Genomic DNA, 11,997 nt, shown 5'->3' with positions numbered 1-11,997 from the left:
CGTGCGTGCGTGCGTGCGTGCGTGCATGCGTGCGTGCGACCATTCAGATTCTGCCATGGAAATCATTCTATACCAGTTGTGACAGCTGGTCTAAGAAAACTGAAAGAGAAAACTGTAGAGGTGTGTTTAGTGGAGCATGTAGGCCAGGTCATCTCTGACGTCATCAATATGATGTCATATTCATGTCCATACCTATATGGAGGGTCACATGGCTCCATATTTAGACTGATTTATAGTGGTTTGGTAGGTCTGAGGCAGCTGGGTATATGAAGTCACAAAATGTGAAACAAATTAAGACACAAAAATAATTTACAAAATGTTGAGGCCGCCTTTCAGCCTGAACATCTATAGCTCTGATCACTGCCTATGTCACGCCAAGCTTGGCCAATCAAATGCGGATGTCATGTCAAAAATGTCATAACATCTGTTGGCCTAATGTCTAATGTCTGCCAATTTTAAGAAAGATACGATAAGACAGGGGTCTAATTAACAGACACCGTTGGCATGACAACCAAATCCTTTAAAATGAATTGTCAAATTAACGAAACATCATTTAGCAGTGAGCCCACAGACAGGACCAGAACGGGACCAGAACAGAACAAGAGCGACACGTATCATTTGTACTAGCAGGTGAACAACATCCTCCTCGGTCCTCATCATGCCCGTGGACGTCAGTAAGTGGAGCGGCGCCCTCAAACTGACGGAGGTGGAAGAGCAGCCGGCGCGCGCGCTCACCGTCGCGTACGGCCCGGTGGCCGTCGACAGCCTGGGGAAGGTCCTCACGCCCACGCAGGTGCAGAACCGGCCCACCGCCGTCCAGTGGGAGGGCTGCGACCCCGACAAGCTCTACACGTTGGCCCTGACCGACCCCGACGCCCCCAGCCGCAAGGACCCCAAGTTCCGCGAGTGGCACCACTTCCTGGCGGTCAACGTGAGGGGGAACGACGTGTCGAGCGGCACGGTGCTGTCCCACTACGTGGGCTCGGGACCGCCCAAAGGCACGGGGCTGCACCGCTACGTGTGGCTGGCGTACGAGCAGCCGGCGGGCGCGCCACTGGCCTGCACGGAGCGCGTCCTGCCCGACAGCTCCGGGGACAACCGCGGCAAGTTCAAGATCAAGGCCTTCCGGAAGAAGTACGGGCTGGGGGCCCCCGTGGCCGGGACCTGCTACCAGGCCGAGTGGGACGACTATGTCCCCAAACTGTACAAGAAACTGGCAGGGAAGTAAAAACAACGACCGACCCCCAACAACACCGTGTGGGGGTCCCCGGAAGTTCCAGACCCACAGGACCACGGCCAGGGTGCTGGCCCGGTTCCGGCGAGCCGCCCCACGTCCGAAATGGTAGAGAAATGAGAGTTACCATGTGGGGGTCTCTGGGGGTCCCAGGGGAGTCCTCAGGGGGGTCCCCGGAACATCCAGACCCCCAGAAACGTGCCCAGGGGGCCGGGCCGATTCCGGCGAGCCGCCTCACGTCCGAATCGGTTGAGAAATGACAGAGTTACCGTGTGGGGGTCCCTCTACTGTACTGTACTGCACTGTCACTGTACTGTACTGGCACACCCGAAATCATCATATACACAGTTAATATGTGCGTGTGTGTTTGTATGTGTGTTAGGTTGCACACAGCTGGTGAAAAACAACCATGCTATTTTCGTGCTCATATACCCAGGCACCCAGGCAGGCACCCAGCCACACACACATGCACCACTCAAAAAGTCAAAAATATAACAATGAAAGAGTTTTGCTTCGTGTCAAGGACCCCCAAAGTTATAGTGTATGACTATATATAGTGTGCCCCTCATTTGAAAGATTTTGTGCCAGGGACATCCAATAAGAGATTTGTCAAAATGTTTTGAAAATAGCTGATACACAAGCTTACAATGTGTGGCACCTTGGTGGACACAGACAGGGGGAAAAAACATAATCTCTGCCTTCTGGCCTGGCGGAGATAACTAGGGCGGCGTGCCACTGGCTCAGGAGCTGCATGGAGTCATCTTGGAATCGGACGGTTTCCCTATTCAATCCCCGGCTCCTTCGGCCTGCAAGAAAGACACACACTGAACCTCTGTTCCCCATGGGTATAGAGCGTCGCAGTCCCGCCCCCTACCATGGACCAGGAAATGATTCTCCGTTCATTTTCCTCATAGACATTTCAGAAAGTATTTATTTAAAGACGGTTACGCCGCGGACAAAGCCAACTCGAGTCGTGACAACTCATGACAACACAAACAATATTTTGGACCAAACAAATAATTACAAAGAAGAAAAACAACAAAAAAAGTGTTGTAACCCATTTTTTTCTTCTTTCTAATTATTTTTTCGGCCCAAAAAATTGTGTTTGTTGTCATGATTTGTCACGACTCGAGTTGGCTTTGTCCGCGGCGTAACCGTCTTTAAATAAATACTTTCTGAAATGTCTATGAGGAAAATGAACGGAGAATAATTTCCTGGTCCATGGTAGGGGGCGGGACTGCGACGCTCTATAGGTTGTTCCACAAACGCCAACAGTTGCATTGAGTCTGTGGTTCAGACTCTATAGTGCTCTTCGCAGCTTCCTCGTGTCCTGGCGGCTGCACCACAACAACTGACACAACCCTGGTATAGGCCACCCAGCCTGGCGGAATTCTGTGCCAGGCTGCGGCGCTTGGGTGGCGCGTCAGTGCTAAAGTGCCGCGCCATTTTTAAATCAAATTGACTATATACTGGCGTATACGAAATAATGCTTTTATTGACACTAATTGCCAAAAAATCACGGTTCTGTGTCTCTGTATAATTATTAATTTCAATGTCAATGAGAATATAAAAAGTTGCCTATAGGCCTACACAGTATATATATAAAACTAGAAAAAGTGCCCTTCTGGGCACAGGTCTCCACCAGGAGGATAGGAGTGTGTGTGTGATGTTTGGCAAAATGTTTAGGAGCAATATAAACGTGAGTGTGTGTGTGACGCGGCTTGGCCTGTTGTAGTGCCACCATGAGGCTGATTTGAAAACTGTCAAGTGGCATTTCTTCCAAAGCCTAGTGGGAATATGCATGCACAGTTTCACCACAACCGGACGCTGCGTTGAGTAGTTGTGGCGATTTGTACAAAACGGGTACAAAGCGGGCTACTCCTGAAAAGTTTAGAAGCCAATCGTAGCCAATGAGGGTGGATTATGAGAAATCAAACAAACCCGTCTTGATCACATGACTATGGAGAGCATGTGTACCGATTTGCGTGAAATTTGGATAAAATCTGAAGGAGTAATATTAGAAAATGTGTTTTACATATGTCGGCCTCCTGGTGGCACTATAAAGAGCAGATGTGAAGAATTCCAGGCAAAGGTTTTTCCTTGGCCTCTAGGGAGTTGGCATACAAAGTTATCCACAGATCCGTGCAGTTAGAGGTAAAAACACTTTTCGGCCAGTTATAGCGCCAACATGAGGCTGAGTTGAAAATGTTCATGTGGCATTTCTTCCTCTGCCTAGTGGGAATGTGCGTGCACAATTTCACGGAAATCACACGATGTGTTCATGATTTGCAGCATTTTGTTTGAAACTGAGCACTCCTGCGAACTTTGGAAGCCAATCTTAGCCAATCAGGATGGAGTCTGAGAAATCTGAAAGACCCGTTTCGTTGAATGGCTCTAGAGAGACTGTGTACCAATTTGCGTGATGTTTGGACAAAATCTGTAGGTGTACTGTCCAAAAACTTGTTTTGCACAAAGCGGCCTCCTTGTGGCGCTATAACAGGCCGTTCTGGAAATTGGGGCAGAGGGGCAGAGGTTCATCGTTGGCATCCAGGGAGTGTGTGTGCAAAATTTGACATCGACCGGGTTAACGGTGCCAGAGATTAGCTGTTCACAGACGGAAGGACACACACACGGACGGACGGACGGAGTGCAAAACATACTCTCTCCCCATGCCTTCGGCCTGGTGGAGACAACAACAAGATTATCTGAACACAAAACTGCTATACGCACAGGCAACATTGAATAATGCCCATGGCTGAACAATATCTTGAGGCTAGATATGGTTCACCCTCATCTCTGCGCTTTGTAGGGGTTGTTATCTCAGAGAGAAATGTTCTGGATTTATGAGCTCAGCACTATGCAACCACAGATGACTTTTCCTTTTTGTAATAGGTTTTGTTGTTCTTGGAGTTCCTGATGTTTAATCTGCCTAATGTATTTAAGGTTTCTGTGTGTTCTGAGTCCCTGATGTGGTTTTCTGTGCCACTAGACATTTATATTTGTAGGCCTATATTGTATTTAATATGCAATGTATAAAAAAGAAAATGTCTGACTTATATGATCTGTGATGTTTGTACTGATTTTATTGTGAACTTCTAACTGTGATGCTTTGTAATTGATTACAATTGATTGATTAAAATTGATCATTGATAATAAGTAAGGACCTCCCCTCTACACAGGTGGGGATGATCAAAATGTTGGTTTTAAAAGAGGAACCCACATCCCCAGTATCACTTTGTAGTCTGCTCTGAAGAAGGCTCTGCCGAAACGTATCAGTGTTCTTAAATAAACATGAGAAATAGCATCTGAGCCAGTCGTGCATTTTTTTTATTTTGGAGTGCCGCTTTTTCCACTTAGTTGGTTTATGAGTTAAGTTATTTTCAAAGCTATATTATGAGTGTAGCGGAGTGGCTCAGAGCCTCTGCCTGATGGCCTCAAAAGTCTATCTCCCCCAGTCCAGAGGGATATCCCTTTGGTCTAGTGGTTAAGATGTTGGACTTTCACGTGGGAGACCAGAGTTCAAATCCCGGGCGTTACATTGGTGCCGTGACCCGGATTGGGTTTCCCTGTGGGAGGAGGTCAAAAGGGAGTTGAGTGTAGCAGTGGCTCAGAGCCTCTGCCTGATGGCCTCAAAAGTCTATCTCCCCCAGTCCAGAGGGATGGTCTAGTGGTTAAGATGTTGGACTTTCACGCAGGAGGCCCGAGTTCGAATCCCGGGCGTTACATGAGAACCCACTGCCTCAACCAAGGGCGGTTTCCATGAAGCCCACCTGTTTTTCTTTCTTTAGGCCTACCTATTTAAAATGCTAATTTGTTAATTGAATGGGCTGCATTATAGCTGCTTGCAGCTATATTCTGTACTTTTACTTCTACTCCAGAGACAAAAATGTTGTACTTTTACTTCACTACAATTATTTGAAAACTTCAGTTACTAGTTACTTTGTATAGATTTAACCAATTGAGCCCTATTTAAAATTGGCCTATATGAAAATAGCAGATATACAAGCTCACACCACATTGTGACATGCAACATGTTGTGTACTTGTAGATCTGCTATTTACAAATGTTTTTGTTAATACATTTTAGACATAACGAGTACTAGTGGGAGGAGAGTGGGTTGGTCCTGGTTATGTAAGCACTGTTCTGTCATTGATCTGGGATAGTTTAGTCAGGAAGCGGAGCTGAGCACTCGGTCAAGAGCACGAAATGTCTACAAGTAAAGTCACATCCCAAACGGTAAACACAGGCCTCAAATGTCGTCGACCATCAAAGTGGACCGAAGGAGATGAACTATTTGGGTTTCGTAAAAAAGTCCAACAGCGTTTCAGCTGCATCAGAGGAGCGACAGAGGAGGTTGCTCCCCTTCCCCTTTCCCCAAGAGGACCACAACGGAAACAAGCCTAACGGCTTTCTTGTGACTCTATCCTTTTGAAATGTATTTTTCAATAAAGTAATCAATAAAAAAAATAAAAAAAAGACAGCCAGAGATCTACCAGGCAGCCATGCTGAAGCAGCCTGTGATAAAGTTACACAGAATAGAGAAGGAACAGATCTACCAGGAAGCCATGCTGAAGCAGCCTGTGTTAAAGTTACACAGAATAGGTAAGTGCATGTTGTTATGACAACTGTACACTTTTATTTCATCTGACTTCAACAGAAAGCAGATGTACAGAAATGTTGTCAGTTTACTCGGTGGAGTAACAGAGTAATGCGTCCTCCTACCACTAAATCAACTGTTGATAAGCTGTGTGTGTGTGTGTGTGTGTGTGTGTGTGTGTGTGTGTGTGTGTGTGTGTGTGTGTGTGTGTGTGTGCGCGCGCGTGCGTGCGCGTGTGCACAGACAGACAGACAGACAGACAGACAGACAGAGCTGAAGTCATCAGGCAGGCCAGGACTGTTCCAATGGCCAATCTCTGCCTGGTAGTTGCTGCTGTCATGACTACAATTTGAACATTGTCAGTTGATAATACAACACATGCAGCTTGCATGTTATTTTAAAAAAAAATATGATTTTTCTCTCCTTATTCTCCATCCCAGATGATCCTGCCCAACCCAAACATATCTATAGAAGAAATAGACGCCTCAAACATCACCAGGGAATTCATACAGGGTTGAAGCCCTGTATAGGCCTACCACTGTGATCAGTGGTAAACGGTTCAGCCAGAGCAGTCATCCACATAAGTTCTTTCAAAAATCAATATAATCTTTGGTATATTGGACAACAATGGACCTTATCAGCAGACTTAATAATGATTTTATCATTTTTACTAAGTTCTTCTAGAGCTTTGTGCTCCAATGCTGTGATATTTTGGCGTTTAGTAAATGGGGGTTCATAGCCGAATATCAAACCGGAGGTCCTTGCAATGAAAAGGGTTGAGAGTCAACAGGGCTAAAAGAGCTTTTCATCTACGGTGCAAAGAGGACGTGCAGGGTCTTCAACAACCAGTCAGTGCCTATAGGACGTCTACAGTTACATAATGACAGCCTGACACAAACAGTCTGCCATCAGGCCTTAGGTAGTGTACACACTACGGTCCTTTGAAGAAACAGGCACAACATTATTATTATTATTTTTTTAACATTTTTCTGGTCAAACTGAGTGCTTATAAAAGAATAGCAAATAGTATGATAGTATGATAAATTGACTTCTGATAGATGTGGCCTGTGGAATGTACACAAATATACAGAGCTACTCCTCTGAGCTGATGGTCTGGCTGTGCACTGCTATCAGTCACTGAGACACCTTCACAGCAGCAGCCGTGGCCGGAAGGCACTGCTAGTGCTAGGCAAAGCAGCTGACTGACAGGCTGGGGGGGTGACAAACAATTAACACAGAGATCCGGTGCTCATTTCTGGCAGCTTGTCTATAAAAGATCACTACATTTGAGGTGATGAATATGCCACACAGCTGCTCAATGTTGATTACATTCACATGCTGCACCTACTAGTTTAATACGATGATTTTTATATTTGGCGAATCGCATGATGGCCAAACAAAAAAAATAAATAAAATAAAAACAATTGATTTTTTTTGTTTTATTCATAAAAGATAGGTAGTGTGAACATACCCTTACTGTAGTGTAATTCATTCATTCATTCATTCATTCATTCACTCACTCCTCTCCAGAAATGACAGTTGACTAAATATGATGGGGGTTGTGCATTTTGGTGGTAGATAAAAGTGTGTGTGTGTGTGTGTGTGTGTGTGTGTGTGTGTGTGTGTGTGTGTGTGTGTGTGTGTGTGTGTGTGTGTGTGTGTGTGTGTGTGTGTGTGTGTGTGTGCGCGTGTGTGCGTGTGTGTGTGGGAGGGGGGTTCAGGTGGTGGTGGTGGTCACCACAGAGCAGGCTGTACATCGGTGTGACAACTTCAACCTGACCACAAGCCTGAATCTTGCAAAAAGCACCTGCCTCTCTGCAACGACCATCTCCGCAGATCTCTGCACAAACATTCGCTGAACACGCACAATGTTGTTTTCTGTCAAGAATATAATATGCAGAATTAGTGAATGCATATGTAGTGGAATGAGCTTATTTCCCCTCCCTGCGTATCCCTAGTTATGTGACGCGACGCCCCCCTAATCACCCTCATTCAGAAATATTTTAATGGACTATTAGGTCAAATATGTTGGTGATGGTGTGATAATATTCATGTTTTCTAGTTTAGAAAGCATTGCTTCCTATAGGCCTGTATGTTTGTTTTAAATATTATCTTTATATTATTACAAAGATATCAGTGCCCCTGCAGTTTTTGTCCTTCATTTCTTTCTTTGCTGAGGTTGTGTGTGTGTGTGTGTGTGTGTGTGTGCGTGTGTGTGTGTGTGTGTGTGTGTGTGTGTGTGTGTGTGTGTGTGTGTGTGTACGACATGTGTACGACTTCAAATTTGACACACGCGTTCCACACCCCCACAGGGAGTGCAGTGCCCGGCCTTGAGTCGGTGGCATGCAGCGTTATCCAGAACCACCACAAAAGGCTCTGCCAGTGGACCTAATGAGCCCAACTCCCCTCACCTGTCCAATTTCCAGCCTCTGCCTCAGCCAATTGATTGCCATGGCAACCCCACACCTGCCAATTGATTACTTAACCAGTCCACCTTTCACAGTCAGTTTGCACTCTTCAGGCACAGGCAGACAGACAAATACAGAGATCTCCATGTGGGACACAGACAGACAGTTAAAATGGGTGCTATGACAATGGGTATTGCATACTACAGAGATCTCCATATACAGTATGGGCACAAAAGGGACACAGACATATAGTTAAAACGGGTGCTATGACAACGGACATGTATCGTTTCCAAGTAGGCCGATGGGCAGGTACAGCAGTAGCTTTTAAGACTGATTGTATGGCTTGTGAACAAATGAAGTGCTCACGCATGCTAAATGGCCTCTCTGCAGAAATTCTCCATTGCTTTTGATAGCAGTTTATTGGTGCAGGTGCAGCCAAATGCCGACATTGATATAGTTCACTCTTTTAATCTGCATTGTTCAGCCATTTTAGATGTAATTGGACAATTAGACACACACACACACACACACACACACACACACACACACACACACACACACACACACACACACACACACACACACACACACACACACACACACACACACACACACACACATTTAATACTTATTTTGTATTTATTTTCACATAATACGGTGTGTGTGTGTGTGTGTGTGTGTGTGTGTGTGTGTGTGTGTGTGTGTGTGTGTGTGTGTGTGTGTGTGTGTGTGTGTGTGTGTGTGTGTGTGTGTGTGTGTGTGTGTGTGTGTGTGTGTGCGTGTGCTTGCGTGTGTCCATCTGTGGGTGTGTGTGTGTGCGTGCGACGTGCACGGTGCGTGCGTGTGTGTGCACTTGCTTGCAGACCGTCAGAGTTAACACTCACTATGGAGGAACTTTAGCTTCTTGTCAACAAGAAAGGTGTGAATACATCCAAACCACATGATGATGAACTTAGAGATATGAAGAGCTGACATGTCACTAATCAACACATAGACGACAGCAGCACTAGAGCAGAGGATGTGGTCACAGACAGAGCAGGATGTACATCATGCTTATTGACCAGAAATGACACGCGTGAATTCGCGAAACCTTCAAGCCGACCACAAGCCTGAGCCTTGCTAAGAACACCTGCTTCTCTGCCGATCTCTGTACAAACATAATGTTGTGTTTTCTATACGTCAATTAACTGTAGATGCCGTATATTATGTCACCATGTTGCTACTTATAATCTGGTGAACAAATGCAAAACTTTTCAGATATCTGTTGGGCTTCTCTGCCTTTATTGATGATAGTTATTGTATATTAGTGGATTGATCTTATTTCCCCCCCTGCGTATCCCTAGTTATGTGACACGACGCCCCCCTAATGACCCTCATTCAGTACAGCCGTGCAGACACCTGACTGCTGGCGGATTAATATGGTGCTGTGCAAGGCCATCAGTAGCTGGCTGGCTTGTGTCTACCTTCTAGTGTGTTAGGTTAGGTTAGGCTTTGGTGCAGGAGAATTGGCATTAAACAAACATGTGCTGACCAGCTAGGCCCCATTTTTTACTATATCTTTAATTTGTCCCTCTCCTTGCAGAAGGTGCCTTCTCTCTGGAAACAGTCCATAGTGGTACCTGTTGCCAAAATAAAGAAACCAATGGAACTAAACGATTTCCGACCTGTTGCCCTGACCTCTCTGGTTATGAAACAGTTTGAAAAGTTGGTGAAAACTGAGCTCCTGGTTAAAACTGAGTCTATGTTAGACCCCTTTCAGTTTGCCTACAGAACCAGGAGAGGTGTGCAAGACGCCTCATCGACCTTATTGAACCTTCTATATAAGCATTTAGAAGGCAGTAAGAAGCATGCCAGGCTGCTCTTTGTAGATTTCTCTTCAGCCTTTAACACAATACAGCCTCATGTGTTGGCGGAAAAACTTATACATCTATTTTGTCTAGATGCAGGTCTTGTAGGCTGGATCCTAGACTTTCTCACAAATAGATCTCAACAGGTAAAAGTCAATGGAATCTTATCCAGCCTACTAACATCCTCGACCGGCTCACCACAGGGTTGTGTACTGTCTGCCTTCTTGTACATCTTATACACAAATGATTGTGTGAGTCGCCACGCCAACAGATTTATTATCAAGTACGCTGACGACTCAATTATAGTCAGCTTGCTTGATGATGATGAAGTTGGCCACGGCCAAATACTTGATGACTTCCTCTCTTGGTGTGGGGATGCTTTTCTCCAACTAAATGTCTCAAAAACCAAAGAGATGTGTGTTGATTTCAGAAGATCCCCCCCAGTACCACAGAGCAGTGTTGTCCATGGTGAGCAGGTTGACCTGGTGACCACCTACAAATACTTGGGCACCACATTTGACAGCAAGCTGAAATTCAATGTCAACTGTGATCTGCTGTGTAAGAAAGGCCAACAACGCCTCTTTTGTTTGAGGAGGCTCGCCAAATTTCAGGTGGATAAATCTCTAATGAAACTGTTCTACAGTGCTTTTATTGAGTCAATTATATCCTTCTCCATTATTTGCTGGTACGGAAACCTGAACTTAAAGGACAAAAACCAGCTTAGTAGGATTGTGAGAACGGCCTCAAAAATAGCAGGAGTAAATTTCAGTAGCCTGGATCATATCTTTAAAAACCAGGTGCTTAAGAAAGCCAAGTCCATTTCTTCGGACAACTCCCATCCTCTCAGCTCTGAGTACAGGCTGCTTCCTTCCGGCCTTCGCCTAAAGGTTCCTGGGGCAAAAAGTAACAGGTATAAATTATCCTTCGTGCCTGTGTCCATCCAGGCCTTAAATGACGATAGGAGGAGGAGGTAACTTTGTCGCCGTTATGAATTTCCTTTGCTACACTGAAACCTTGAACTGTTTATTTTATTTCTATGTGTACCATGCTCTTTTTACTGTGTTTTATGTGATTCATGTGTCTGCCTGTTATGCCTTGTTGTAAACCAAATCGCCCTTCGGGGACAAACAAATAAATGAACCTGAACCTGAACCTTATTGTAATTGTGTTAACAATTCCCACATTTTTCACAGATTTTGCCTATATAATGAGGCATATCTTATGGTATTGCTTTTTATATCCCCCCCCCCTGATGTTTAAAATGTGTTGTGATGTTTTAACATTAAAGAAGAGTTTAATGCTTTAATATATTTTGATGAGAATTTTTTGTATGGACTATTAGGTCAAATATAGGTATATATGTTGGTGATGGTGTGATAATAACAGGCCTGTATGTTTGTTTTAAATATTATCTTTGTTTTATTACAAAGATATCAGTGCCCCTGCAGTTTTTGTCCTTTATTTCTTTCTTTGATGAGGTTGTTTTGGGTGTCTGTTTTGTTATTGTGCAAACTAAGTAGTTGAAAATCATTGTGTGTGTGTGTGTGTGTGTGTGTGTGTGTGTGTGTGTGTGTGTGTGTGTGTGTGTGTGTGTGTGTGTGTGTGTGTGTGTGCGCGCGCGCGCGCGTGTGTACGGTTGTAGTGCACGTAACTTGAGATCCGTTTGCCCCACTGACTTCAAATTTGACACACGCGTTCCACACCCCCACAGGGAGTGCAGTGCCCGGCCTTGAGTCGGTGGCATGCAGCGTTATCCAGAACCACCACAAAAGGCTCTGCCAGTGGACCTAATGAGCCCAACTCCCCTCACCTGTGCAATTTCCAGCCAATTAACCCCACACCTGCCAATTGATTACTTAACCAGTCCACTTTTCACAGTCAGTTTGCACTCTTCAGGCACAGGCAGACAGA

General features: G+C 45.1%; 1 protein-coding gene across 1 annotated transcript; it reads left to right on the top strand.

The window, feature by feature from the left end:
* Positions 1 to 658: 658 nt before the first annotated feature.
* LOC306940844 (phosphatidylethanolamine-binding protein 1-like) lies at positions 659 to 1,228 on the top strand (the record flags this gene model as incomplete). Its single annotated transcript, XM_079526070.1, has 1 exon — positions 659 to 1,228. One exon carries the CDS (start codon positions 659 to 661, stop codon positions 1,226 to 1,228), a length of 570 nt encoding a protein of 189 aa, XP_079382196.1.
* Between the last annotated feature and the right edge of the window lie 10,769 nt (positions 1,229 to 11,997).

This window comes from Electrona antarctica (genome assembly GCF_951216825.1).
Source record: "Electrona antarctica genome assembly, chromosome: 17".
Classification (NCBI taxonomy): domain Eukaryota; kingdom Metazoa; phylum Chordata; class Actinopteri; order Myctophiformes; family Myctophidae; genus Electrona; species Electrona antarctica.
The sequence above is the reverse complement of the archived record's forward strand: the minus strand, read 5'-3'. Positions and strand labels throughout refer to the sequence as shown.